This window comes from Ornithodoros turicata, chromosome 9 (genome assembly GCF_037126465.1).
Source record: "Ornithodoros turicata isolate Travis chromosome 9, ASM3712646v1, whole genome shotgun sequence".
In the NCBI taxonomy this organism is placed as follows: Eukaryota; Metazoa; Arthropoda; class Arachnida; order Ixodida; family Argasidae; genus Ornithodoros; species Ornithodoros turicata.
The window spans coordinates 764,888-791,789 of NC_088209.1; the positions used below are offsets into that span (position 1 = coordinate 764,888).

The 26,902-nt window shown below is 46.6% G+C and overlaps 1 protein-coding gene across 3 annotated transcripts; it reads right to left on the reverse strand.

The window, feature by feature from the left end:
• Positions 1-1,558: 1,558 nt before the first annotated feature.
• On the reverse strand, positions 1,559-26,588 carry LOC135368045 (uncharacterized). Of its 3 annotated transcripts, none has more exons than XM_064601123.1 (5): positions 26,283-26,588; positions 21,398-21,564; positions 15,994-17,497; positions 15,679-15,711; positions 9,744-15,390 (listed from the first exon to the last, which is right to left on the reverse strand). In XM_064601123.1, the coding sequence occupies exons 3-5, from the start codon at positions 16,258-16,260 to the stop codon at positions 15,307-15,309; spliced, it is 384 nt and encodes a 127-aa protein (XP_064457193.1). In that variant the 5' UTR covers positions 16,261-17,497; positions 21,398-21,564; positions 26,283-26,588; the 3' UTR covers positions 9,744-15,306. The 3 variants fall into 3 exon arrangements, 2 of the variants coding, with proteins under 2 accessions (XP_064457193.1, XP_064457192.1); XM_064601122.1 differs by having other exon boundaries at positions 15,994-17,579; XR_010414645.1 differs by lacking the exons at positions 9,744-15,390; positions 15,679-15,711; positions 15,994-17,497 and adding an exon at positions 1,559-2,167 and having other exon boundaries at positions 26,283-26,584.
• Positions 26,589-26,902: the final 314 nt, after the last annotated feature.

The window sequence follows — 26,902 nt, forward strand, 5'->3', positions numbered from 1 at the left end:
CGTGGAATCGCGAAGAGGGCCATTAATTTGCTTGACCAACTTCGCCGACTTGCGGCGGTTACTGAAGGCGACGTCGATGCTCCTTTAGCCACCTTATTGAACCTATGTGCTCTGACCTTCTATACAGGGTGTCCCAGAAAACGTGTCATTGAATTATAATAAAATAACTACACAACCTAGAGTCATGCGGTCAATGGCATTTGTTCTTACTGGGTTTTTGCCACCTCCTCATGTGAATGTCGTGTAACGTAAGTTTAATTATGTAAATTTTTGCGAGCTTAAGGCGAAAATTTGCCAAGTAAAAGTCACTTTTTTACCCCACCAATGTGAAGAGCGTGTCTAATTTAGTCAAATCAATGATACTTGACAGGTATATTCAAAAGCTATCCCATCGGAAAAAATAGCCGAACATCATGCTCTACGGAGGTCGCACATAATAGCGCACGATGAATTTTTCAGTCCGGCGAAAGGAGGTTGGAAACCCAGCCCTCCCCGACATCACAGAAAGACATAAAACGTGCAAGACTTATCACGTTCGACTTTCGCTGGGACAATGCTTTCCCTCTCCCAATTTTAGAAACTGTTGCTTTTTCTACTATCCCTCTGTGGGCTGGCTTCGGAACCTCCTTTCGTCGCACTGAGAGCGATTGCGCTCAGAAAGTCATCGCGCGCTACGGTCCGGTGCCCCGAAAAGCATGATATTCGGCTATTTTTTCCGATGGAATAGCTCGTGAATATCACTGAGAATTATCATGAATTTGAGTAAAATTCGGCACGCTCTTCATATTGGTGGGGTGAAAAAGTGACCTTTACTTGGCAAATTTCCGAGTTCAGTTCGCAAATATTTACATAAGTAAACGTGGAGTTCATGACATTCACATTAGGAGGTTGCAAAAACATAATATGAACAAATGCTGTTGACCGCGTGATTCTAGATGGCGCAGTTTTTTTTTTATTATAATTCAATGACACGTTTTCTGGGACACCATGTATACGGTATGGCTACTGGGCGGACCGGCTCTCTGGCATTTGTTTTCGGCTCTTCTTGCCGCCGAATTATTTTCAGGAGACGTTTCGCTACGCTAATTAGCTTATGACGTGGGTAGCCCGCATCAGTGACACGCCCGTCCTGACGATAGAAACTGCAACACAAGTGGTGTTGTCAAGACCAGAAGACGAAAGCTCGTAGCACAGATGATGCGAGGTCGACCTTTATGATCAATTTTGATGTAGACGAATCGAAGGGCAATAGCACTTTCCGTGAACGTTGGTTCAACTTCCAACAGAGCCCCTCGTCGATGTGCATGGTCATGTCTAAAATTAGATACTGTCCGCTGGGAAATTCTGTCATGCACTTTCGATGGAACGGGCCGAATGGAAAATGTCAGTCACGGAAGAAACTGTAACCCTTCTGGGTAAGATCACCAAGTATCGTTTACATACCACTGTACCCCGCCATTGCCCAATAAATGAGTCCATCAGCCAACCACTGGCCAATACTAGACAGAAAAATCTCACTGAGCACAGGTGCTAAACAAGATCCGATACAAACTCCGGATTTTTGGCGATAGGGCTCATTCTTAAATACACATACCAAGCAATTAAGGTAGAACTTTATAAGACTCAGTAACTCGCACACAGGAAAGTCCGCTCTGTTCTGGAACCGCACCGCACCTGTTTACAGCATAGCATGTTCGACAAATCCAACAAGAAGGCTCCAATTCAGTATGTAGTACATGTTTACCATGTCCATGGAAAGACAAGTTTATTTATATTTTTTAAGTACCCGTCAGGGCAGAGCACAGTAGTATATGATCAGCTCAAGTAGCACGAAACTCACACAGAGGCCTGGACGCAATTAAATTATCAATTAAAGCAATTTGGGACCCCCCAGTAATTAGGAATATTACACGAATGGGGGAGCATCTAACATGTGTCCAGACCACTGTGTGAGTTGCCGGCTACTTGAGCTGATAAAAAATAAAAAAATAGCTATAAATAGAGAGGAGAAAAGCAGTTTAGTTGAAAATCAACAACACCATTTTCAAGAAACCAGTCAGGAACTGCCGCTGACAATCGCTGGGTCGCTGGTTACAGAGGCAGGTGACCACTTAGTTGTAAGGCATCACACCAGGTGGCGCCACCGTCCTTCTTGTGACCACCAGTTCTGGACAAGCAAGAAGAAAACCTCTCATAATGAAGACACAGGAATGCAAACTGCTGTGAAAGCAAGAATTAAATATGCTAACAAGGGACACCATCAATAGACAACAACAAAAAGGACTAGGTGCACAACAAATCAGCCCACCACAACAGCAGTCACGAGCAGTGCAGAACGATGCGCTGTTCTATCCCACAGCCAGACAGCGAACTGAATTGTAATGCTTTTTTCTCCTCTATAAGGTCATGCATCTGCACCCCCTAGCGGTTACTTTTTGAATTAATTTCATGACGAAATTATTAAGGATCATGCCAGTGCTATTCTCGTTCCCGCGGCCAAGGCGGCTTTCGGGGAAGGCAGAAAATGGTGGTGACGCACGGACAGGAACAACAACAAGCACCCAACATGCACGGGCACGTCACTGCTAATCGCAAAGCGGGGACAAAGTTATCACGTCCGTTCTATCAGAGAGGCAGGCAGAGAACTGAATCATCATGCTTTTTTCCCCCTCTAAAAGCCTCGTATCTGTCCCTCTTGCCGTTACTTTCTGGACTAATTGAATCGCAAGAATATTAAGAATTGTTCTAGCACTACTCCTCTTTAGATCAAGGGTGCGGCAGCACTACCGTCATCGTCAAGACAAGAACGATCAACAAAAATCTTTCTTGTCCAAAAAAGAAAAAAAATACAGAGCTAGGTGCATGAACAAACCATCTCATCTCTTTTTAGCTTTGTTTTTCATGACAACTTCATCTTTTCTGCAGTGCACTCTAAAAACTGAACTTCACCGCATAGCACGCTCTGCGCCAACCATTGCCACGAATGATAGGGTTATCGCTTCTGATTCGAAGAGAGAGGCGGGCGTACGCCTTTTTGTGTCAATTTGTATACATGATAATTGACACAAAGAGGCGTACGCCTCCCTCTCTCCTGAAATCAAAAGCGATAACCCTATCATTCGTGGCAATGGTTGGCGCAAAGCGTGCTATGAGGTGAAGTTCAGTTTTTAGAGTGTGGAATTGCAGAGGATTGCTTTCTAACATTGACGATATACACAATATCCTCGAGAGCCCACCGGTTTTTGTGTACAAGAAACATAGGCTAAAACCAAAACACAAACCCGTTGAGGCACTTTAACCTTTTTCGGAAAGACCGCCCCACGACATCGCGATCCTCCGGTGGTGTTGCAATCATAATATCTAAATGAGTGGCAGCAGCAGAATTGCCACTTAACCCCTCTCTAGAAGCTGTAGCCCTTCGTTTCTGTGATATTTCTATTACTCTTTGCTCCTTATACGTTCCGCCTGCAGCTGATGTACAGCAAAAGCAGCTTGAGGAACCTGACTAAGGGTCAGTTCTCACTTGGTGACGCCCGACGCGACGTCGTGAGCTGGCGGCGGAAATAGACGCGCATTTCCTGCGTTGGGAGAAAAGAAACGTAGTGCAAAAAAAAAAAAAAATGCCATGTTGATTTTTTTCACCAAGCCGGCGAGAGCTGCCGAGAACGATATACTGGCGACCAATTAGGTGACACAGAACGGCCACGCCTCCGGAGTTTTCGTCTGCTTTGGACGACGGAACGCCACTGTGGTGGGAACATGAAAATCGTGCGCGCTGACGGGGCGGCGGAAATGCACATCTGCTTCCGCCGCCCGTTCACGACGTCGTGTCGGGCGTCGCTAAGTGAGAACTGGCTCTAATAGACCGTGTTTTTCTGTGTATGTACATCAACTAATTTAGCGACGGTAAGCACGCACGAAATGTGACTTTGAGTATAACGACTGCGACAAGCAATACCTGCCATTGTAGTCCTGAATGGAACAGTCAGCCCTTCACAAAAGCGCAACAGCCACCCATACTGCTTCTGAAGCGTCTGTGAACCCAATTTTAAACAGGCAGTGATCACAAAGCACCTCGCCTATCGGAACCTGTGAGGTGCTTGACACGGAAGCCAGGACACTGACGTCATTTCCGCACGAAATTACCGGTGTCCTGTACCCACTGATGTTCCACATTAAAATAACACATTGGTCTAGGATGTCTCCTTGAAAGAAATGCACATTAATGCAAACGGCATTTCATCTATTTCGGCGTTTGTCGATGTTGCTTTCTTCGTGCGGGCCGCTGTCATCGCCGCCATCTTGCCAGCCCGGAACCGGCAGTGCGAGTAGCGAGAAGGTAAGGGTGAAACGAAGCCACTGCGCCTGCGCCAACCCTCCTTGAGGTGTGGAATCATGTTCACGAACGGGGGACAAGTGTCTGCGTTGTTGATCTCCGTCGCTGAGACTCGCTTTGTCCGGACCTGAGGGCGATCACAATCGCTGCCTGATCACGATTGCGCGCGATGTCGATCCGGCATCAGTGCGCTTTCAGTACTAGTCCACAAGTCAAAAAACCGCAACAGAGGGGAAGAGGCATATGTTTAATGGCTAGGGAAAGGTTAGCCGTACAAAAGGTTTGCTACCCCCCCCCCCCCTCCAAAAAATAGTAAGCTACTACACACACTGTTGGTCCACTCTACAGCAACTCATACCTAGGGTACCGCGTTTTCAGGATTTGTCGAACACTTATTACTTGACAGGCCGGGTTCAAGCACGCCTGGTGTCTCTCAAACAAGGAAATTAACTTTTTCTTTTTTTTTGCGCCTCCAATATTTTCCTACTAACTATGTCATTGGTAAATGTGTAGCGATAACCCTGCACGATTAGATCAGGGGCCGTTCACATAAAGCGGTTTGAAATCGATCTCGCACCTGAGTTCGATCTCAAGCTCGTGCTCAGTGTCTAAGCCACAGAATCGAAACGAAACGTTTATCGATTAGGTTCGGGCTCAGGTTCGATGATAAGGGTTCGCTTCCGGTTCAGCTCCGGAAGGCATCTATAATGGTTCGAACCGTTTTCTTTCTTCTTTTTTTTTCAAACTGGTTCGGTTCGCGAACCGTCAGTTCTATCACTCGCACATAACTAGTTGCTTTGAAATCGACTGATATGTTGTGAATTTCGTTGCAAGTTGTTGTCAAATTGGAAATATTTCACCTAATGACATCCTTTCGTTTGTTCCACTTTTCATCTTCACTTGGGTGTTGTAACCTTCCTTCTGTCTAATTTGGGTTCCGTTTCACCGCCGTTCAACCGATGAGAGGCAGCGATGAGATACAGTCAGTCGATATGTAATCGTCTCCAACATGCAAAACAACAGAGCACACGAAGCTTAGTCTCCATTTTTTTAACGGAGGTACTTTACAATCTGGTGAAGTTACTGAAATATCTGTGTGCAAACCTTCACTCTGTTCTATGAACTTGCGCACTGAATAAGACGCAGACGACAGAATCTGTCACCATTTTGAAAAGCGCAGCTGTATACGAGGGGTGTTCAAGTCAAACCAGGACTTTTCATTTTTCGCAAAAGTAAAATGAGCTTACAGGCGATAAACTAGTTTTATTTTTCGACGTAATCTCCAGTTGCACTAATGCACTTGTCCCAGCGTTTCACGAGGGCTTGGGTGCCAGCAGCGTAGAAATCCTTACCGGCGCGTAGCAGCCATGATCGGACCGCATTCTTGACCTCGTCGTCGCAGCTGAAGTGGCGGCCCCCAAGAAACGCCTTCAGTTGCCCGAAGAGATGGAAATCGCTGGTCTAGACTGTAAGGGGGATGTGGCAGCAACTCCCAGCCAAGTTCCTGTAAGGTGCGTGTCGTGAGATGCGCGGTATGCGGGCGTGCATTGTCCTGTAGGAGGAGGACTCCTTTGGTGATGAGGCAGGCCGCTGTTGCTTCAGCGCCTTATTCACATCCCTGAGAACCTGGCATAAATATGCAGTTTTGATGGTGGTACCACTGGGCAGAAAATCAATATGAACAACGCCAGTCTTGCCCCAGAAAACCGTGGTCATGATCTTACCCACAGACGGGGTGCTTCGGAACTTCTTGGGTGGCGAGCCCGGATGCTTCCACTGTTTTGATGCGTGTTTAGACTCAGAAGTGAAATGGTGCACCCACGTTTCATCACACGTGACGATCCCATCAAGGAACAGTTGTCCTTCAGTGTCGAAACGGTACCTTAGGTCTTGGGAGATGTCCAATCTTCTCTGCCAGTCAAACACGGAGAGCTGCCTCGGGACCCAACGGGCCCTAACTTTCCGAAACTGGAGGTGTTCATGAATGATAGTGTTCAACTTTCCCACAGAAAGGTCCTCTTGCAAGCCAGTTCGAGACATGTTATCCGTCGGTATTTGAGGATCAGGCGCTCCACAAGCTGGATGATCTCAGGAAATCTGACACTGCATTGGCTCTGAGCCGGGCCCGGCCGGGATCGTCCTGCACTGATGTACGGCCGTCTCGGAACCGTCTGCACCACTCAAACGCTTTGCTGCGGCTAAGTTTATCGTGGCCATACTGAGCCTGAAGTCTTCCGTGAATTTCAGACGACTTTACCCTTTCATTCATGAGAAACTTCACGACAATTCGCTGTTGATGTGCGCGCTCACCTCGTTGTCGACCATCTTGTCCAGCACGTGTCTTCTGTTTAGCACAAACTTTAAACCACAACGTGATGAACGCGGAGGCCTGTCGCGTGTGAAAATGACGAAAAAGAAGTAGCGCGAGCCATTTGTGCACTCACAAGACAGGAAGTCTCGGTTTGACTTGAACACCCCTCGGATATATGCCTTCCGCAGATCAAATAATGCTACGTGAGCATACTGGAACTGCACAGATTTGCGGTACAATGATATTGGGGGGCGGAGGATATGTTTAATAGAGTGAGAAAAAAAAGAAAACGGAAATTTGGCCTGATATTTGGCCTTCCTACACTTTGACGCGACTGGCAAGAGGTAGAAGACGACGACACAGCAACCCGCTCTGACATCCGAGTTGTGCGGAGAACCACTATCCTTCACGACATTGGACGGTTGAGCGCATGACGTAGTTTCCGCTCGCCAGTTGCCATGCTGCCGATCTCAATTTCGGTCTCACTTGAGTATGAGACGATAACGGTCTCCTCAAGTCCGAGACTTTAGTCATTTGAGTATGAACTCACCGTGAGGTCGTTCCCATCTTTGTTTTCTATTATGCAAACGACCCCAAATGCCAATTTTGATTTAATAATCTCACCATGTAGCACGCAGTTTTCAGGGGGCTACTGTCGAAGTCATTTTTTTCCGCGTGGAAATTTTGCGCGTTTTCGAATAAAGCTAGTTTGAGGAGTGATTCGCGAGAACTTAAATTCACGACACAGGTTTACGGGAGTGCTTTGCTCTTGCATATTGTGCCGCCGTCAATACTCGGGCATACATCGACACGCACTAAGACATCCGTTGTTCACGGGGATTGCGCCGTTCTAGGTCGATCCCTTTCCTCTCCTCACAGACATGGAAGGAAATGCCCTGTAAAATGGCCTTTAGGGACCCTGCAGGAGGCCATAGTACTGGCCGTGTGGAGGTCAGCGAGTTCATTTTAACAGTTCTGATTCATTATCACTGAGGGCACTGAACAGTTCGGTTGAGATGTCGTACTACCATACAAGCTGGTTTTGAGAATGCAGGGAAAGGCATGTTGCGGATTCGTGGTATAGTGGTATATATGTATTATGTACAGTGCAATGCGTTTGTGGGAGTAACAAATGCATAATCAATTTTCATTTCTTTACATCTTGCCTGATGGGGTAAAACAATCTTCTGCGGCTTGCTTAAACTGCCTACGCTGCATGGAGTAGAAAGGGTCAAGGTAGTCACGGTATAGCGTCGAACGCCGCACAATTTTCGTCCTCATGTGACCAGGGTTATTCGCGGGAACTTACGTTCCCGATTTTAGAGGAACGCGCGAAAACACACATACACACACACACACACTTCTACAGTAGTTTCTCCCTGTGCAGCCCTGCCCGGTGATAATAGCTGCGGATATTTCGAGATCTATCTTTCCACAAACGTTTTAAAATGCCGAATATTTTCGAATTTCGTAAAACGTATAAATGCCGAAAATGCCCAACATAAACACCGAAAAAGCGGAACCCTACCTGCACAGACAGTTCATGCTGGGACAGCTCATACCACGCTCAACTCATACCTCGGCAACTCATTACACTCAACATTAATATAGCGATCGTTATCGTTATATTTTATAGGCTCGCGCAAGAGCTCGTGTCAAATCACGGGTTGAAGTGGTGCATTTAATGCGCGTTATGGGATGACCACAAGTTGAAGATCGGGCCCCAGGAAAACTCATAGCAAGACAGCTCATGGCGAGACGAATGATACCAGGAGAACCGACACCAGGACAAATCACACCAAGTGAACTTGTACCGCACACTTTGCGTACTACACAGGGCTCATTCCAATTCAAGTCGCGCCGGAAATGACCATATAAGGAGAAATAACATTTACTGAAGCGCATTGAAGGGTCGTTGCAGAGCACCACATTTTAAATGAGGAATTTGGAAAAGGAACTAAATGGAGAAAGGGGGGACCCATAATCAGAGCTCTCATTGTGCAGTTCCAATAGTTTTTCTATTACTTTTCAATGTTTCTTTAATGTGCTTCCATAAACTGGGTATCGTGAACTTTCTGTACTTTCTTCTCAGCATTTCTCCATGACACTTCAAATGGGACGAGTCCAGACTAGTATGAGGTGAGGGCGGCATCAGCTTTGCCTGAAATACAGCAGCTAAAACACCCTATAAAAAAAGGGGGGGGGGGCATCCGCTTGCGGACCCCTTGCAGTGCTTCAGTATAATTGTTCTTCTGGGGATTCGTACATCTCCTTCACTGCAAAGTCACATTCTCTGATATTTTTTTTCCTCGAACGGTCTTCCCCGCCGCAACTTCAATTGGTATGGGACGTTATGAGTTCGCTGGTATAAGTTGCCCCTGTATGAGATAGTATGTTGGTATGAGTTGCCTTGCTGTAACTTGTCCCAGTATGAGCTGAGTGTGGTATGAGCTGGATGGGTGGTCACTTGCCGAACATTGTCTTCACATCTTTCCCCTGTATACCAAGACGTGCTGGAAGGCCCATAGGCAAGATAATTTGGTCTTCATCCGTGCACTGTATGGACTAAAACAGTGAAATTTCCTGTTTATTCTCGCGTCGACGTCCTCTTCTTGGCAGTAACGGTGTTTCCATATGACAAGTAATAGCAACCCCTGGCGAGAGTGAGAGAGAGAGAATACCTGTTTATATACAAACATTGGAGCTGAGTTATACCCATCAGGGGACTGCTGCCAATATTCTCTCTCTGTCACGATCAGGCCGCATTCAACTATAGGCTGACCACTGACCTAACACACGAGCACGGTGTGAAATGTTCAGTGGACACCTGGGGTACGATGCTGAATTACAGATAACGTCCGTACACTCTAAATCCGGTGACACATAGGTGCCGTCTGATCAACTGACACATCTTTTAAAAAATGTGCCAGATGACTTCAAGGGGCCCGCCATGCCTGCGAAAGCTGCAGGTGCTCTGTGCCTCCTGACACAACTGGTACGACATCTCTGCTGACGCCAGGAGCCACAGTGTACCGGACGTATTGAAGGGTTACTCATACTCCGTAATACACGAGACAATAAAACGTACCAAGGACATCGAACTTGAAACACTATATTTAATTGTCGTGAATATACCTTTAAATTGCATCCAGTACATCATCGTTTGCCGAATGTAATGCATACACGGTTCACTAATCCCCCACACACATATGAAGCAGATGTTGCACGGGCACACAATCCAACCGATGCACCAGGCAGTCCTGTAGACATCGAACACACAATCGTAGAAACTCCGAACAGGCTAGCACTACAAAGCTCAATCAAGACCATCCTTAATGACGAACTCGACAGTTCCTCAAACGAAGTGACCGACGAACAATTGTCCAAGCAAGGGGCACCAGACACGCTTCGATGTGCGAAACAGTTGCAATTTTGCCACGTATGTGTGACAGTTGAGACAGGAAACAACCTGTGAAGATACCGAAGTAAATATCAGGCTGGCATTGTTCCAACGTCAATGCTGGAGCAGTACACCATTTTGTGACCCACGTCCTTGCAATTAGCCTCACTTATAATGTACACCATCGCTTCACGCATGTAGCCGATCCCCTCCTGCCGCCATTTGCAATGCGTCCGCCGTTTGCAACAGAACCTACTCCGATGGTTAAACACAAGTGAAACACACACGTCTAGCAATCACAGCTACCCAAGCAGCACACAATATTGGGCCCATATGGGCTGGTCAGTGGACGCGTTTCGCCAACTTTTCCCCCCTATTAGCTGAAACTGGGCAATATGGGGCCCATATTGCCCAGTTTGTGCCAATACTGGGAGAATCCTGGCAATATGGGCCCCATATTGCCCACTTTGAGCCAATATTAGGAAAATCCTGGCAATATGGTGCCCATATTGCCCGTCTACACCCCATATTGACTGAAAATGCAGAAATGGTACGTGCCCGTGTTGTACAAATGCACAAGCAGCACGGCAAGATTGGACGTTGAAGCGTGTGAAATGGCCACTTCAATCCGTCACTACATCCGACAACTTCCCGCAGATGATACACATTGTTCGAAACAGTCCACATACGTGGCAATCCCATTGCAACAATCACTAGAACTCGACAACTCAACTTTCCACTTTCTGAAAGCAGCCGCCATCTTGCTTCGCGATGCCAATGCCAATCGGCCGAACCGACTGAAAGCGAGCGTGGTCGTTTGAGCGAAAGTCACGCGTTCTACAACTAATGCGCATGCGCGACAGTCGGATCGGACGTTTCATACGGGCTGAAATGTCGCTAGTTCCTCTAATGATAACGGAATTGCGGCAGGTCAAGTCAAAAACAATGTTTGATAGAAGGGGATGGCTCTTCTCTCAAGTTACGTGCTTTCAAGTTACTGCAAGCAGTGTGAGTTGCTGAGGCGTACACAGTAAACTTTTTTACACTTTTTTGGTGTAAATGGCTTGTCCCATGGCGCACACCTTTTTGGTGTTGCCTCTCCACTCAAATGATGGGTGTTTTATAATACACCATTTAGTTAAGTGTATTCCTAATAAAACACTGTTATAATGGGCGTTTAAAAACACCCTTAAAAGGGGAGTATTCTATTGAAAACACCTTTTATGATGGAATTATTTGCTAGCAAATATTCCCTCGCAAATAGTGTAACATAAGCTTCCGCGGCAGCATGCCGAGACCAGTGGCTGAGAGATACAATTCGACGTTCTTGCTTCTGCGGGAAGCAGCACGTGAACACGGCAGACTTCCAGCCGTTCGTTCGGTGACGGGAATGCGTTTTTGCAACTAACACCCATGTTTGCAAGGAGTCAAAGATATAAGGCAAATTTCTAACATCCCTCCCTGTCAAATACTGTGTTTTTAACTCAGGTTATCGTCTATAATGTGATTACTTGCTGAGCGGAGCTGTCAAACCAGCATAAGTTTTCTCTCACGAAATTTTAAGACCATATTCCCAACCCAAATGGGGATTAAAAAAAGTATATTAGACGGTAAACACCTGTTTCAATACCTCACTTTACACCCTTAATGATCGGCATTAGATAAAACGTGGTGTATGTCGATATTACACCTTTAGTAATGCTCTTCTTGCAACCTTTGCGGAATAGAAAATGGTGTTTTTATAAGAATACACCACTTTTGAGCAAATAAATGTGTAAAATGATTTACTGTATATGTCTGCCACCGTCACGAAAGCGTTTCGTTCCTTTGTACTCTCGGAGCGGGTTGCAATTTTTGGTGTATAGAATTTTGCGACCCCAATGAAGGCTTTTGAGGGATGTTTGGCATTGGCAGTTCCGTGGGACTGCCTGTGTCCTTCAGCAAGGCGGAGGTCGCACCTGTTCTTCGTTTTTGGTGTGATGCAATGTTGCTTTTGTGATTTTATGCAGCACGGATCTATGAGACCTGTAGAAATGAAAACTCAAAAAGAAGAGAGAAGTAATATGAGTGGTGGATATTAAACCGGATAATACTTTATAATTACACGGACTCCCCGTTGGTTGGCGTTATCGCAGAAATATTGGCAATATTGGCGTAAAATGGGCTTTTCAATATGGGCAGCCCATATTGGACTAATATTGGCAATCTTGGCAGCCCATATTGGTCCAATATTGGCGTGCTGCTTGGGTAGGTTGACTTACCTTTCTTGTACTTAAGCAAACATTAAACGTGTAATGAAACGCACGTTTGTCATCCTTGTCAACGGCGAGGTTGCAGCGGCTGCAGCGCAGACAACGGGCGAGAAAGCCTGAAGGAATGCACCAAGCTATATGTAAAAAGGTAGCGACACTCCCATAAGGCCCTGCGTCTTCAAATCTACGCAATCTTTTGACGGTCAAGGCCATCCATCCGTTGTGCGGACAACTACAATTGCGACGTCACTCATGATATCCGGTGACGTCACAATGGACGTCAGCTGTGACGTCGGTTCAAGTGCTTCCGTTTGCTTCCCTTTCCCCCGTCACCCCGCACGCGCATCGTTTTACAGGTCCCATCGCGACGTCGAACAGTTCTTCGAAGATGGATGGGTCACCTGTTTGACCATGGAAGTATCCCTCTAAAGAGAGCAATGCAATACAAGAAAAAGAAAAATTCATGTAAGAGTGCACTGACAACCGTTTAAAGGGACAGTCGCATCGACCACAGATCGATTCCGAAACCACAGTGAAATGAGATTCCCCGTCCTTCACTGACCATGACTCCGAAAGTCCCGTTCCGATCGACGGAATACTTTTTGCATAATTCGTGTGTAAGCGGCGCTACAGCAGACGACGGAAGCGGGCGTCAAGCGGAACTCCCTGCTGAGAATCTTTAGCAACGTCACATGGAATCTGACCAATAAGAACGCGGCGAGCCAGAGGAGTCCCCGCGGCTTGCAGCTTGCATGAGCAAGGTCAGGGAGACGAAGGCGAAGGCACATACGGAGATGGCGGACTCGGAACGCGGAAGTGGCGAATCGTGCTGTTCAAATGCCTTTAGTAATAGCTCCCGTGACGAATATACATGTTTGATGACGGCCCATATTCGACGGATCCGCTTATTCTGCAAGTCGCTGGTGATGTACGTGCCGCAGCTGCGTTAGCGCAACAGAACGAGCCTCAGGACCACTGCTTTAGGTACGTTCATGATCGGAGTGCTCAATACTTAATCCCGTGACATTCACACTACGACGCAGGAAACAATCCAAGTGTTTGTCCGGCGTCTGTGTTCCTCAGGAACTGGATGAGTACCTATATGCTGCAGTGCTGGTGAAGTGGTAGAGTTGTGCAATGACGGCACGCACCACACGCACGCATCACACTTTCTTCCCAGCTCCCTGTCATCGGCCAGAACTTCTAGTGGTGTATCTACCGCAGTATTGCAGCGACGATCACAGTCTTCGCCTACTGTGCCCACGATAGATAGGCACGTCGAGCAATCCTTATTTTCGTAGTTGTCGTCGTTGTTTGCACACACGACGAATGCCCCATGAAAGTTACGAAGGCTCTAACCAACTGTGCAACTCAAGGGCCGGGTTAGAATTAGAATGATTGTCAGGAAATTACTATGCTACGTGTTTAGGAAAGTGTCCTTTCTTTTTACAGCTACGTCAGGTTCACTGCTTATTGTGTGTTTACAAGCTGAGTTTGGAGATTCCTTGGACCGAAAAACAGACGACAGATACCTGGGTGTGTCGTCCGCATGATTCGTCAACGTTTTTCCATCCTGGTCCTATCAGGACTATCATCTTTAGTGTGCCTCAGTTCCTGTTCACACCTACACCATAATAGACTTGCGTAGTTTCCAATTGAGAAGTGTGAAACAGAATCTGTGTTACCACAGTAATCCCGAGAAGTGCAAAGGAATAGGCAGGAGCAATAAACTACCTGGCCATAAGTGACAGTTATACTTTTAATGATAGTGTAATGCTTCTTATCGTTGTCAGTATTATAGCATGTGAGGGATATAACACGTCAAATAATTTCAGGTAACGTTTCATAACTCACTAATGGTACAGTTACACCTCATTATCATAGTAAGTGATACATCTGTCTGGGAATGTCCAAAATTTGTCATTCCCACGGAAGATTGTTCTGCCTTGATACAGCAAAACAAATTTTGATACCTGCCATTGATCCAATTTTTTAGCGCCACTGTCTTGAAAACAGCTTTCAAGACTGTAACTTCAGAGATCCTTGGCAGAGCATTACCTCTTGTCTATGTATTATAATAATTATTATAATGACAGGCAATAAGTTACGCAAATGTGAATAAATCTTTGTGTTGACTGAGTGTTGTCCATTCAAGAGCCATTGCACAAGTCCACATCCAACTCTTCACGCACAGATATTTATTATTTGCTATGCACAGACAGTTATCAGCGTGCACCACACTGGCAATGTCCCTTGGGATCTGAAGCGGGGACTCACAAAAATAAAAAATAAAATAAACAGTTTTGTAAGTACCTCAATTGCAATGAAAACGGGACGATTGGACAGTAAATTGGACGGTTTCATTATAACAGTGGTACACAGGAAAAAAACTCGGGGTGTTGGGGGGGATCTGGATCCTTCTCTGGGCATAACCAAGTGTAAAATTTTAGAAGGGTTAGTACATCCTGAAATGGCCCTCATGCCTCAGACCCCACTACTCGATTAATGCACCTCCCTTTTACAGTAAGAGGCCTCTTACTATCTACGGCATATCCTATCAAAGCTCACAGGACAGCAAATTTGGCCAATGCTTATGTGACAGTGCCTCGTAGAACATGCAGGTTTTCTGTTGAATTGACACTACATCTCTGGTAGCCCCTTTAATGTCTGGAGGTAGGTGCATCATTTTACATTTAACCAGCAGTAATGCAAAAAAGGAAACAAGGGCTTAATCTCAACGCTGCATCAGCATCATTCATCATCTCACAATAGCGTTGTTGTTGTCAGCCTCTGCACAAAGATTTGGGTGGACCTGAAACGGACCTTTTTTTTTTCTTTTCATTTCCTGCTGTCAAGTTATTTTGTCTTGGCATGTAGCTGTGAGATGTCAGTAGAAGCCATGAAGTCATTCTCTTTACTTCTTGAACTTGGATGAAGAAAGCACTGTTCTGGAAGATCCTAATTTGTCAGAGGCGTCGTAAAGGCATTAGTGTAAAAACCAGGTCTCTCAGCAAAATTGCCGTGCACACACGTACATTGTTTGATGCCGTTTCATGGATGGATGGGACTTGATCAGCAGCACCTGGTCCTTCTATAACACAGAACGTCAAAAGTGCACCTCAAGTTGGCTACGACAACCGCAAAAACCGCCGCCCTACAGCACACAAACAGTTCACAAACAGAGAGATAAAACGTAACTGGGAAATGGGTTATGGCGCTTATGTTACGGACAGAGGTACTGTTTGTATAGTGCCTGTTTCTAACACCAGCACACAAACAGCGTCAGTTCTTCCTTTTAGTGATCGGGGTTCATAGTTTGCGAATTGCTCTGTGTCCAAAAATTGTAAACACATTATATGTATTTAAGTAATATACGTACCACTTGCGCTTGACCCTGTCGAACTGCCTGCAGCTGTAATACACATGAAAACCAATCATGTCTACCACATTCCACAAAAGTCACAGGTTCAGTAACAGTGAAAGTTTCATGATAACGCGTCCGACAACGAGAAAAGTCAATCACGTTCATATGAACGACATCACTTGAACTTGTTTATTGTATTTTATTTATCTAGTTATTAATCATAGGTTAGGAGATACCTTACGTTGTACCGATTTCGTCTTTTGCTGCTAAGTTACTCACGCGCAAGAGTGACAGACCCGATTGGGAAACTACATCGACATTGTGACTTACTGTCGAAGTTGCTGGCTCGCTTTGTTCGTGGAACACTGTCGGAACGGCGTCAAGTTTCAATTCGTTCCTTTTTTGTGTCAATCCAAGTTGCACTTCCATGATGTTCTCATCCAGGTACACATTATCGGTGAAATGCGAGGAGCATACACGGACAGCATGAACACTCCTTGCTTCATCTGGATACCCGCTAGTGATGTAGCTGCTTCCAACTTTCGCTTCGTCTGGGGTCTGGCTGTAGCTGTATCCTTGGCGTGCGAAATCAAACATGGAGATTTTCGAAGGAAGTTTTCCTGCAGTCGGGAACGCTGCGTCGGTTTCCAAACGACATCCCACGCGAAGGATGCAAGCGTAGCGATAGTATCCGAGTCACTAGAAAGTGTCACATGTGAATACGGGCGACGTGCCGGAAAAAAACAAAGCAGCCCCAGACTTGGCGGCAGACGACAGCGTCCTTCACAGCGGATTAGCCAGATTCGACCTTGCGTCACGCGATGTTGTTGGCGCTGGCGCTTTCGAGGATCAAAACGAAACCGGATCTTTTAAATTCGATTCCTCATCACCCGGTCCGTTTTGGAAGGAGAAAATTTGGCAAATAGCTCGTGGTAGTGTACCGAACACATTGGTATTGGATTCGTAACCACGGTTCCGGATGCGACAGTCCCTTTAATGACAAATCACCCATAGTAACATATGACAACTCGTGCGAACATTGAGAGGTTGGTGTGTGGAAGCCTGACGTTTACAGGATCAGCAATCAGCATATACAAGGCTATGCACAGTAGAAGACATGGTGTGGTGCACCTATGACCTCATAAGGGTCCTGCCCAGGTTTGGGTTACAGGAAACCTTTCAAAGAAGCTAGTTCATTCCACCATCACACGTCACTGCAACACAAGTCTACAATCTGTAGGAGTGCACTTTGCAATTATGCCACTTGTATGAGATGGGACCACAGGCAATAACTCTCAATATACAACCTGTATATCACCTGTAACTTTCACATGCTGATCACAAGTGAAAATAGGACACAACAAGGCGGCACGTGAAAAGGCATGGAGGGTTACTTCATCTGGCACATCTGTCATAATGCTGCATGGATTGCTTCACCTTTTTAAAAAGTGTTGAGTAGATCAAGGTAGCAATTCTCAGACACTGAGGGAGGGCAAAAAGTAGCAAGTGTGCATGTACATGGTGCATGCATATGACAGTCAACCTGAGACATTCAAAATAACACAATGCAAAGCAGAAAAGGCATAATAAGCACCAAGCCACACTATACTCCTCAGTAAAGCAGTCCGCATACAGACAGGATTTCTAAGCTCCCCAGGAGCATTTACGTGGTCTTCATGTGCACCGAGTAAAATTATGAAAAAGGTTAAACCAGGTTCAGGTTATGTCATTTTCTCATGTCGATGTACCATGGTGATGATCCTGGAGGGGTAAGGTTGGTGACCCTGTGCTCCCTGTATAACCTTCTGTCCCTGCAGTTTCATCACAGACGAGCCTGCTGGGCACCAAGATGATGACATGTTTTCTGCTGTCCTCCCCAATGCTTCTGCTTTACGCTATATGGTGTCAACCTACCTCTGTACAACAATACATGCATCTGCTTTACTCCTTTCGCGGTCATGCTGATATAAGGACAGAGACACAGAAAACATTGCTCAGTTCTGTTTTTGTTGACCTCATACTTACCAGCACTATATGAAGAGCATCTATGTGTCGGGACTGCATCCCACCTGAGCCTTCCTGTGCGTAAAAGTGCAGTCTGTGCAAAGTGTTGTGCACAGAGCAATGCGGGGTGCCAAAGAAACAGAACAGCTCTGGAGCTTCACGTCACAAAATTCCAGCCATGCCACCACCCGTTAAATAGTTCCCATAGCAAGTAGCTGTTACACAAAAATGTATGCAAGATAATATACAAGAACTGGCGGGTATCCCAGGCATGCATCAGACTGTGAAACACGAAGCCCCACAGTTCACTGCAACACCGTGTTCAAATGCAATCAGAAGCAAGCAAGAAAGCGAGCCCATACTCATGCCCAAGTGCCCACCTGACAAACCACATAACTCCAGTATCCATCCAAATATGAGAAGAAGCAGAAATTATGCGACAATCTCGTGCCTCTGCGTGAGGTGGTGTGGTGCACACCGTTCAAATTCGCGCGCCCAATATCAGAAACAGCGAGGCACGTGCTTAATATTTTGAGTGTTTACCACCTCAGGTGAGGTTTACCAATGCGGACAGATGTTCACTTATCAACAGCGCAGAAAATCACACAATACCATTTACGCACCAGCAAACTATCTCATGTGGTTGTTGGACAGTTTTTTCTTTTCTTTTCGCTCTATAGGCATCGCGTCATATCCAATGCTAATCAGTTGAAGTGTGCGTAAATGAGAAGTCTGTTGCTAGCGTTCTGTCCTAACCTAGCCTCAGTCACGACAGATGCAGTCTACGTTGACTCTCTCAACACATGGAATATGTATTCGCCAGATCTATATAACTTAACCTCAGTCACGACGGATGCTCAGTCAAACGCAGAGAGAGGGAGAGGGGGAAAAATTCCATACGATCGGATTCGAACTGCGGAACCCCACTTTTACAGCCAGGAGCTCAACCCATTACTCCATAACCGCTCCACTGAGAGGCGACGTACTTTGGACGGAACACTAACTGCAGTGATTCGGCTTCCGTCTAGACGGAACGCTAGACACTTCGAAATGGGCATAACCGCAGACGCATGTATGTGCACTTCTTCTCTGCGCTTCTCGAAACAACAATGCTCCTTCAGGTGCTCACCTGGTAGGATCCTTAAGAAAAGGGTAAAAAGCGTGTACCTGGACATCGCTCACGTATTTACCGGGGCTTGCAATAGGGAATATTCTATGTTCAGCTTCTCTACTACACGTTCAGCTTACCTTCAAATCCCCGGGTGTTATTGTATGATATAGCAATAAATACACGCAACAAATGTGAAGCAGTCCGTGCGGCACAACAAATGGAGAAACTTGAACTGCACACGCGCAGCTCCCGGTGAGCAGCGGGATGCGGAAACTCGCTTACGCTGCATGACTTTGACGTACGCATCGAGCAGGCAAGAAGGTACTTTTTACTATATTGAATAACCGAGCAAGTGTTTAGTTCACACCTAACTTATTTCATCGATGTAAAAAAGAAAAGTTGCTTACGTTCGTATTTGTCCTCGCAAGAGCCAGGTTCACTTGCGCATCAAAATGCCAGGGTTGCCGGGTCAGATTTCGTATTTTTTTCCCGCCTTCGCTACGTTTTTAGATTTACGTTGGTGAACTCATTAGCCATGTGAAGAAAATAGTGAACGGTGTGTGCGTATAGATATGCTTCGATGGCGGTGAGTTGTCGGTTTAATGCATCTTGTCTTGTTGCGTCTTATTGCATCATACGTGAGAGCGTGTATTGAAGTAGTGTATCTTTTGTGATTAACTTGTTGCGATTAGCAGAAAGTCTTCCCATGTTGTCGGTATTATTCTTGTCCGTGCATGCCCAAACATGTTAGTTGTTCCCTTGTTGCTGTTCTCATCAGTGCATGCCCGCAAGTGTTCGTGTTGGTGAATATCCCGTGTGCGACGAAAGATGAAAGTCACTGAAAAGGTTAGCCAGCTGTAGGGATCGAACCCACATCTTCTGGATTGCCGGTCCAGGGCTCTACCAATTGAGCTAAGCTAACACGCCTCTCCAGCGACTTTCGGGGTGCGTCATCTGAAGGGACGACAAACCAGCCACTCACTCTCACTCACCCTCCTTTCACTCTTACATTTTTGCTCACTCATACACACATTCATACGACGGAAATCGACGCAGCGGCACCTGTTGAACAAGAGATAAACTGATGTTCTGAGGCTGGAACAACATAGAGGGGACAGATTTTTCTTAGGCAATTTGAGGCTTTGTTTGTATCTGTCCCCTCTATGTTGTTCCAGCCTCAGAACATCAGTTTATCTCTTGTTCAACAGGTGCCGCTGCGTCGATTTCCGTCGTATGAATGTGTGTATGAGTGAGCAAAAATGTAAGAGTGAAAGGAGGGTGAGTGAGAGTGAGTGGCTGGTTTGTCGTCCCTTCAGATGACGCACCCCGAAAGTCGCTGGAGAGGCGTGTTAGCTTAGCTCAATTGGTAGAGCCCTGGACCGGCAATCCAGAAGATGTGGGTTCGATCCCTACAGCTGGCTAACCTTTTCAGTGACTTTCATCTTTCGTCGTTGATTTCTTAGGCAATTTGAGGCTTTGTTTGTATCTGTCCCCTCTATGTTGTTCCAGCCTCAGAACATCAGTTTATCTCTTATCCCGTGTGCGCCTGTTTTCGCGCGTGTTTTCCCCTCCATAGCACATTTTCCCCCATAGAGTTAATATAAGAAGACTCTAGGGAACGTACTTGGCGCGCCGTCAATGGGATTCTCCTATTCGCGAGCGTGATCGTCCGGGCGCAGCCATCCGTTCGTCATGGACAGTGTTAGTGGACGAATTTCAGCCCCCTAACTACAGCAGAGCTGCTCCATTTGTTGCCAACCCTGTGCAGTCACGTGGTCTGTGTGTGGTCTCCCAAAAGTCGAGCTTTACCGCTTTCTACAGATGTTTCTAGAGCCATGCACATCCACCTCCAGCGCCCATAGCGTGCATCGTCTGCTATTTTACACACGGAAGTCGACACTTTTTTCGTGATTCTTAGAAAGGACTGGTTATGTATTGCGTGAAGCTTCCGCCAGACGGCTGCAAATGAAAACGAACGTGAAGTGCGGACGGCGCAGCGTGCCCAGCGGGATTGCGCTAACCAGGATTGCGGAGCTGACCCAGATTGTGTTCGACACTCAGTGGCGGATCCAAGGAAGGGGGGGGGGCGATCGCCCCCCTAAAACGTCAGTTTATACATTGGATTTCCCTCTGCCCCTCCCCCACTAGGCGCTCCGTCAAAGAAACCGCCCCCCCCCCCCGCCCTATGGCCCTGGTTGCCTTTGTGCCATTCAACCCATAATCTCTCTCTCTCTCTCCCCCCCAAACCGAGGGTCTTGATCCGCCCCTGTCGACAGTGCGTTTGGGGTATACGAGGGATTATATGGGATTTGGGAGAGGAAGAGAAAGACGAGGACAACTACGTCGTGTTCTGCGTACGCTTCTCCACTTACTGCTCGAATTTGTCTTTTCTTTCTTTCTTGTTTTTTTTTTTCGAGGTTCGACGGAGTTCATTAAAACTGGTCTTCGGAGCAGTACTGCTAGTCATTCTTTTTCTGAGTGCAAGCTTAGGTTTTCAGAATACCAAAAGCGTAACTGCCTTATTTCTACCCGCGAATTGGAAAACTGCTGCAGTACTCTCACATTTTGTTCACCATTACATTGAACTTCGACCCAGCATGAAATAAAAGATGAACGTACCATATTTAGATATAACTGTGCGTAGAGGTCAAACTGCGTAATATTTTCGGATCTCGGTACAACTCGTTGGAGGGGGTCAAAGTGCCTGTCGCCAACAAAGTACACTGTTATCGGGCGCCACAAATACATGGTGCCATCAGGATGGCTCTCCCGGACAGGTACCAATTCTGAAATGGTGAAGAAGAGAAGGTAATCAGCTTTTCATCGCTTACATGACATCATGATGCACACCGAACCGAAATTGCTGTAAAAAAGGCAGCGCACCATCCGTGGTACAACATTGGTGGCCAACACAATGTACGTTGACCCGATATTCGCTCTTAGTACTATTGACCCTAATGAATTGTCAATCTTGGCATAATAGGGAAGTGGTTGAAATGAATGAATATCGTATCGGAGGTGGACATTTCCAGGAATCCGACACGGCATGCTGGATATACTCCTATACACTATTCTTTGAAACATTGTGTGACGGTATAAAACCAGGGTGTTAAAACCAGGGTGTCGAACCTGAAACAATACGGGTTCGGTTCGGGTGCGGGTACGGTTCCGGCCAAATTAACGGTTCGGGTGCGGTTTTCGGTTCGGGTTCGGGTTCGGTTCGACACCCTGGTTAAAACATCCTGACATCCGCCAATTGTTGGAAAGTGAAACTACGTTCCTGTAGTATTTGCAGGATTCATTAGTATTTGTCGATTTATGTTTTTTCGAGGGTCTCACAAAGCTGCACAACACTCGGGACTTTCTACACAGTTGGTGTGACCAGAGCATGTCGCAGGACCCACCACAGTTGCTCATGCGAGCAACTGTTAGTAGCCTTCACTTGCACGTTAACACCCGCAATATGCGCTTTTTGGATAACATGTTTAAGCGAAAAACTGAACTACTGCAAACATCCCATTATTGATCTTATAAATACTCTTATATCGCTCCCAACGTCTGAGATAAGCGTTGCTAACGAGAAAATGCACTTGACGGCCCATAGCCCTTCCTGCGAATGACGTTCGGACCGGATAATGTTGATACCTTCCATAGATATAGTGTTGATACATCCATCGTATGAATCTAACCTTAGGGTTATCGTCATCAAACTTATTCTCTGCCCCCCGCTAGGAAACCCAATTAGACTTTGTGCTTTGTTCACGGCGGCCAGTCGCACCCAGCTGTTTCTTGGTATAACGAAACTTCCTTTCGCTAACATCAACGTCAACGGATGAAAATACAGTACAAGTGACCTAATGTGAACGGAAGTTGTAGCCCACCAGATAGAGGAAAAACAAATGTACTGAGAAGAAAGACACACACACACATTTCTCTCTTCAAACGCCGCAACACACGGGTTCGTTTAGAAATAACTTTATTGAGCTGCATTGACCCGGCATGTTCTTATTAAAGCATAACTTTAAAGTAACTAGGTTACTTTGACGTGGTGACTGTAGCTGTAAATCAGTTACTGTTTCTACACGTTACCGTTTTGCGGAATAAAAGCGGCCTGACCTCCAGGCAAATAGGGTGACATATGGGATGCCTCGGTGGACGGCGGCGCCTGCAGGGTGGAGACCCTGCTCTAGCAGACGCCATAGGGCGAGGCTATAATTCCAAGAAGAAGACCGCGGTGTAGCCGCGGACCGTTGTAGAAAACGAACGTATACCTATTGCCAACATGCTTGAATTTTACTGCACAATAAACAGCGAGCACATCCAAATGTTCGACCCAACACGCCACTTTCGCACCCGAGGGTACGTCTACACTGCGAGCGGCGTTGTCCATCGAGCACCCTAGGGTGACAGTACCGTCAGCGCCGTTCTGCATGTGAGGAGGAGAGTGGCGCGGGGGCCTGCGAAAGGCAACCCCACACGCCACTATTACGGCGGGCCATAGCACCAGTCAGTTGTATCGGCAGAGTCCCGCAGTGATGTCACCCGTTGTGAAGTTCCGTATCACATCAGGAGACTCAATGCACAGCAGGAGATTCCATCACCGTCAATACCATGTGGGCGAATGCCACGCCTCAGCAAACCCAACAAGAGGCGAAGAGAACGGTCCCCATCCCCATCTTCCCGTTTCCTTCTCACTCGATGTGGCTTTTACAGCTCAGCGGCGTTACCGCTCGAGACAAGTTAACCCTCCCAGACGCTGTCACAGCGGCCTTCTAGAGCACATTCTTCTTCATTGCCACATTATAACAACCTTCCCAAACCGCACTGTCCGGGTCTCCGCCTCGCCTTTTTCCCTATCAAATTTGCAGGGTCCCTAGCCGAGTGCAGCCCACCAACGCTGTGCGCTCCCTTTGACATTTCTGGACACAATCGGACTTCGATCCTTATTGTGAAGGGGTTCATTATTTCATTCCTCACATCACTACCAGGAACAGGGTAGAGTGTCGCCCTCGTTGTTGTTGTTGTTGCTCACTGTTGCTTCAGAGCCTGTTTGCTTCAGCACAAACAGGTAAAGGAAAACTGAGGAGGCAGGTTCATGGGAGGCACGTGCTTTGTAGGGAAGGACACGATTTGGGTAGGCGATGATCTTCTGGCCAGATCAACCGCGTTGTGGTCAAGATAAGCCACAGAAGAGTACGTGCTGACCTGGTTCAGTGGTTAACCTGCTCGCTATGTCACGACTGGGAGATACCCGGGTTCGAACCTCGGTGCCGGCAGTGCTTCTTAACTGCGAGCGCATAACGCTTATGGAGACACTCAAGCCTTCAAGCCAACGCTGAGCCCCTTCCATGGCTGCTTCCCCACATTGTAAAACAAGAGCTTCTCGCTTTGCACCAACAAAAGCTGTAAGCGAAAACTACAGAGAGAGGTCGTTCCTTGATACACGACAATCGCGTTTAATTATCAAAATATTCTTTTCCTTCTCGCACTAGACACACTAGCACACCTCAAACAGCCCATTACGTGTACTTCATTTCAAAGGAGCAAGAACCTGACGGAGCGCGAGCGCCACGCCGCGGCCCCAGGCTCGAAGAATCGGAACGATGCTTTCTCAACGGTGGCGCGGCAGTGTTCGGTCTCCTTAGGGCCAGTTCTCACTTAGCGACGCCCCACGCGACGTCGTGAACGGGCGGCGAAAGTAGTGGTGCATTTCCGCCGCCCCGTCAGCGTGCACGATTTTCATGTTCCCACTACACTGGCATTCCGTCGTCCAAAAGCAGCTCCAACTCAGGAGGCGTGGCCGTTCTGTGTCACCTTATTGGTCGCCAGCATATCGTTCTCGGCAGCTCTCGCGTGCGTTGTGAAAGAAATCGGCATGGCATTTTTTTTTTGCCTCGACGTCTCGCCTCTCCCAACGCCGGAAATGTGCGTCTATTTCCGCCTCCAGCTCACGACGTTGCCTGGGGCGTCCCCAAAGCGAGAACTGACTCTTAGTTCCCTTCCGTGGTCCCGTTGAGAACGGTTCACCGGCACCGCCACGGATGGAAGCATCATCTGGTTACGTCCTCGGAGCCTTTCCATACCAAAATTACTTAATGGATGCCTGACCAATTCTGGTCGTTGTAGGGATAAAGAAAAAAAGAGGAGAAGAAGCAAAAAACAGGGAAGCTTTGAATTGTAACTGGCTCAAATTTTGCAATTTCACGTTACCCCCTGAATGTCGGCACAGTTCCTTCTGAAATGGGACCATGGGCTCTTTCTTGCTGTCCTACACTCTAAGAAAAAAAAGGAGTACTTCTATTCCTTTTTGGGACTAAATGTTCTGCCACAAAAAATAGTCAATTTCGGGAGTAAATGCACGGCAGTAAATGAATGTCACAGAGTGGAGACTGCATTTCACGCGCTGTCGTAAGCGTCCCGGGTACATAATTGGTGCGCATGCACGAAAATACTTTGAAGCAAACCGTCAAACGTGATATATAGAGTGATATAAAATCTTTTGCCATACTAGGGCACAATTTGCGAAGAAAGGACCGCTGTTTCTTACTCTATGTGCGAGGAAATTCGCTACGTTGTCTGAGTTATACAGCCTTATGTCGTTCAAAATGATCAAGGGCACATATTTACGTAGACTGTTGCATTCAGGAGACCATTCAAGAAGTTTAGTGACAATTTGCAGTCCTGGGGAGTAAATGTCGGGTTAGGGGGCCAAAAATGGGGAGTGATTCCAGACTAGGGGAGTAGAAGCTACAATTACTCCCCGTTTTATTCCTTTTTTTCTTAGTGTGTACTAGAATGGGTCCGCGGCTCTACGGCGCTTAGCCACGGTTGCTTCACGGCGCTAACACAGACTTAAAAGAATAACATAAAAAAGAATTCTGACCAAAAAGGCGAATTATTTAATTTCAGTGAATTACACTACAGGCACGGACAGGTACGAGGCCCTGTAATGTCCACCGAGCTCAAGAAGCCATCATCCGTGTAGTGGTGCGCCAGACTTCTCTCTAAAATTGTCTTTCGATTGAAAGAGGTCACCTCGTATATACGCATGGCGAATCCAAATACCTACACAAACGGTGCGGTTCATCACGATTGTGAAATATCAATTAAAACATTACGAGCTTTGAAGTTGAAAAGTTCTGCAAAGAAAATTTAGATATTAGAGTTGCATTTTTTTCCTCCCTTGTAACTTCCATCGGCGGCTCACTTATAAATTACTGTAAACATACACATAGCGCATACATATAAGGATAACGAGACCTGGGCGCAAAACATAAAGGGATTTAGAAGCTACTGATTACAAGTTGGGGTTTGTTAGTTTGTGCCGTTTTTATCCGTACATTAACCAGGGTGGACGTGTATCAGCTTACAGCAATGACGGCGCTATCCCAGCACTAGACAGCCGTTTCGGCCTTACTGGGTATTCGTCACCAGTACGCAGGTAAGCAACGTGTAACTATGTGGTTTCAGAAGGCATTTTTATATTGGAATGAACGAGACTTACCCATGGCGGTGGAGGGATGTCTTGAGACTGCGGTGCATAGCGCGAAGACGATAATGGCAAGGTAAACGGCGGAAAAGGTATGGAGCATTTTTTTGCTTCCAAGGAGTGTGATCGACAGAGGGGTTGAGTCTCGAAGGGACTGAATATCAAAAGCTACTTCAGATACGATGTTCGCTACGTGGTGGAGATATCACTTTAGGACGATAGAAAACGGAGTATCTGTGGGCTCAAAATTAAAGGTCGACAGCAAGGTGACGAATTGAGCAACCTAAGTGTGCTGACTAGCATTCATTAACACACAACCGAGCTCGGTGATACCTGTAAAACTGTGCAGTAAAATTTTAATTAGGTCACGTTTTCTTGCAGCTTCTATTCACATGTTTTCGTCTCCATCTCGAAAGTGTGAACTTAACAAAGGATTAAGCTTTCGCTAATTGGCAGGCTTACGGCACGCGCGGGAAGCACTCGAACCTAATGAGCTTTCAGCAGTTTACATTGGAAGAACGTACTTTAGAAAATGAAGGAGCGTACGCACGTTTATTAGCACGTGATCGTTACGAAATGCCGTGTTACCGGTCGCTCTAAGGAAAAATGTTCGAGTCTGCCGCTAATAAAACTGT

Coding starts and splice junctions, on each gene's coding strand:
- LOC135368045 (XM_064601123.1), bottom strand. CDS start 16,260: ATGTTTGATTTCGCACGCCAAGGATACAGCTACAGCCAGACCCCAGAC. Junction 15,712..15,993: donor GCGAGCCAGCAACTTCGACA/GTAAGTCACAAT, acceptor TGTGTATTACAG/CTGCAGGCAGTTCGACAGGG. Junction 15,391..15,678: donor GACAGGGTCAAGCGCAAGTG/GTACGTATATTA, acceptor TCTGTGTTATAG/AAGGACCAGGTGCTGCTGAT.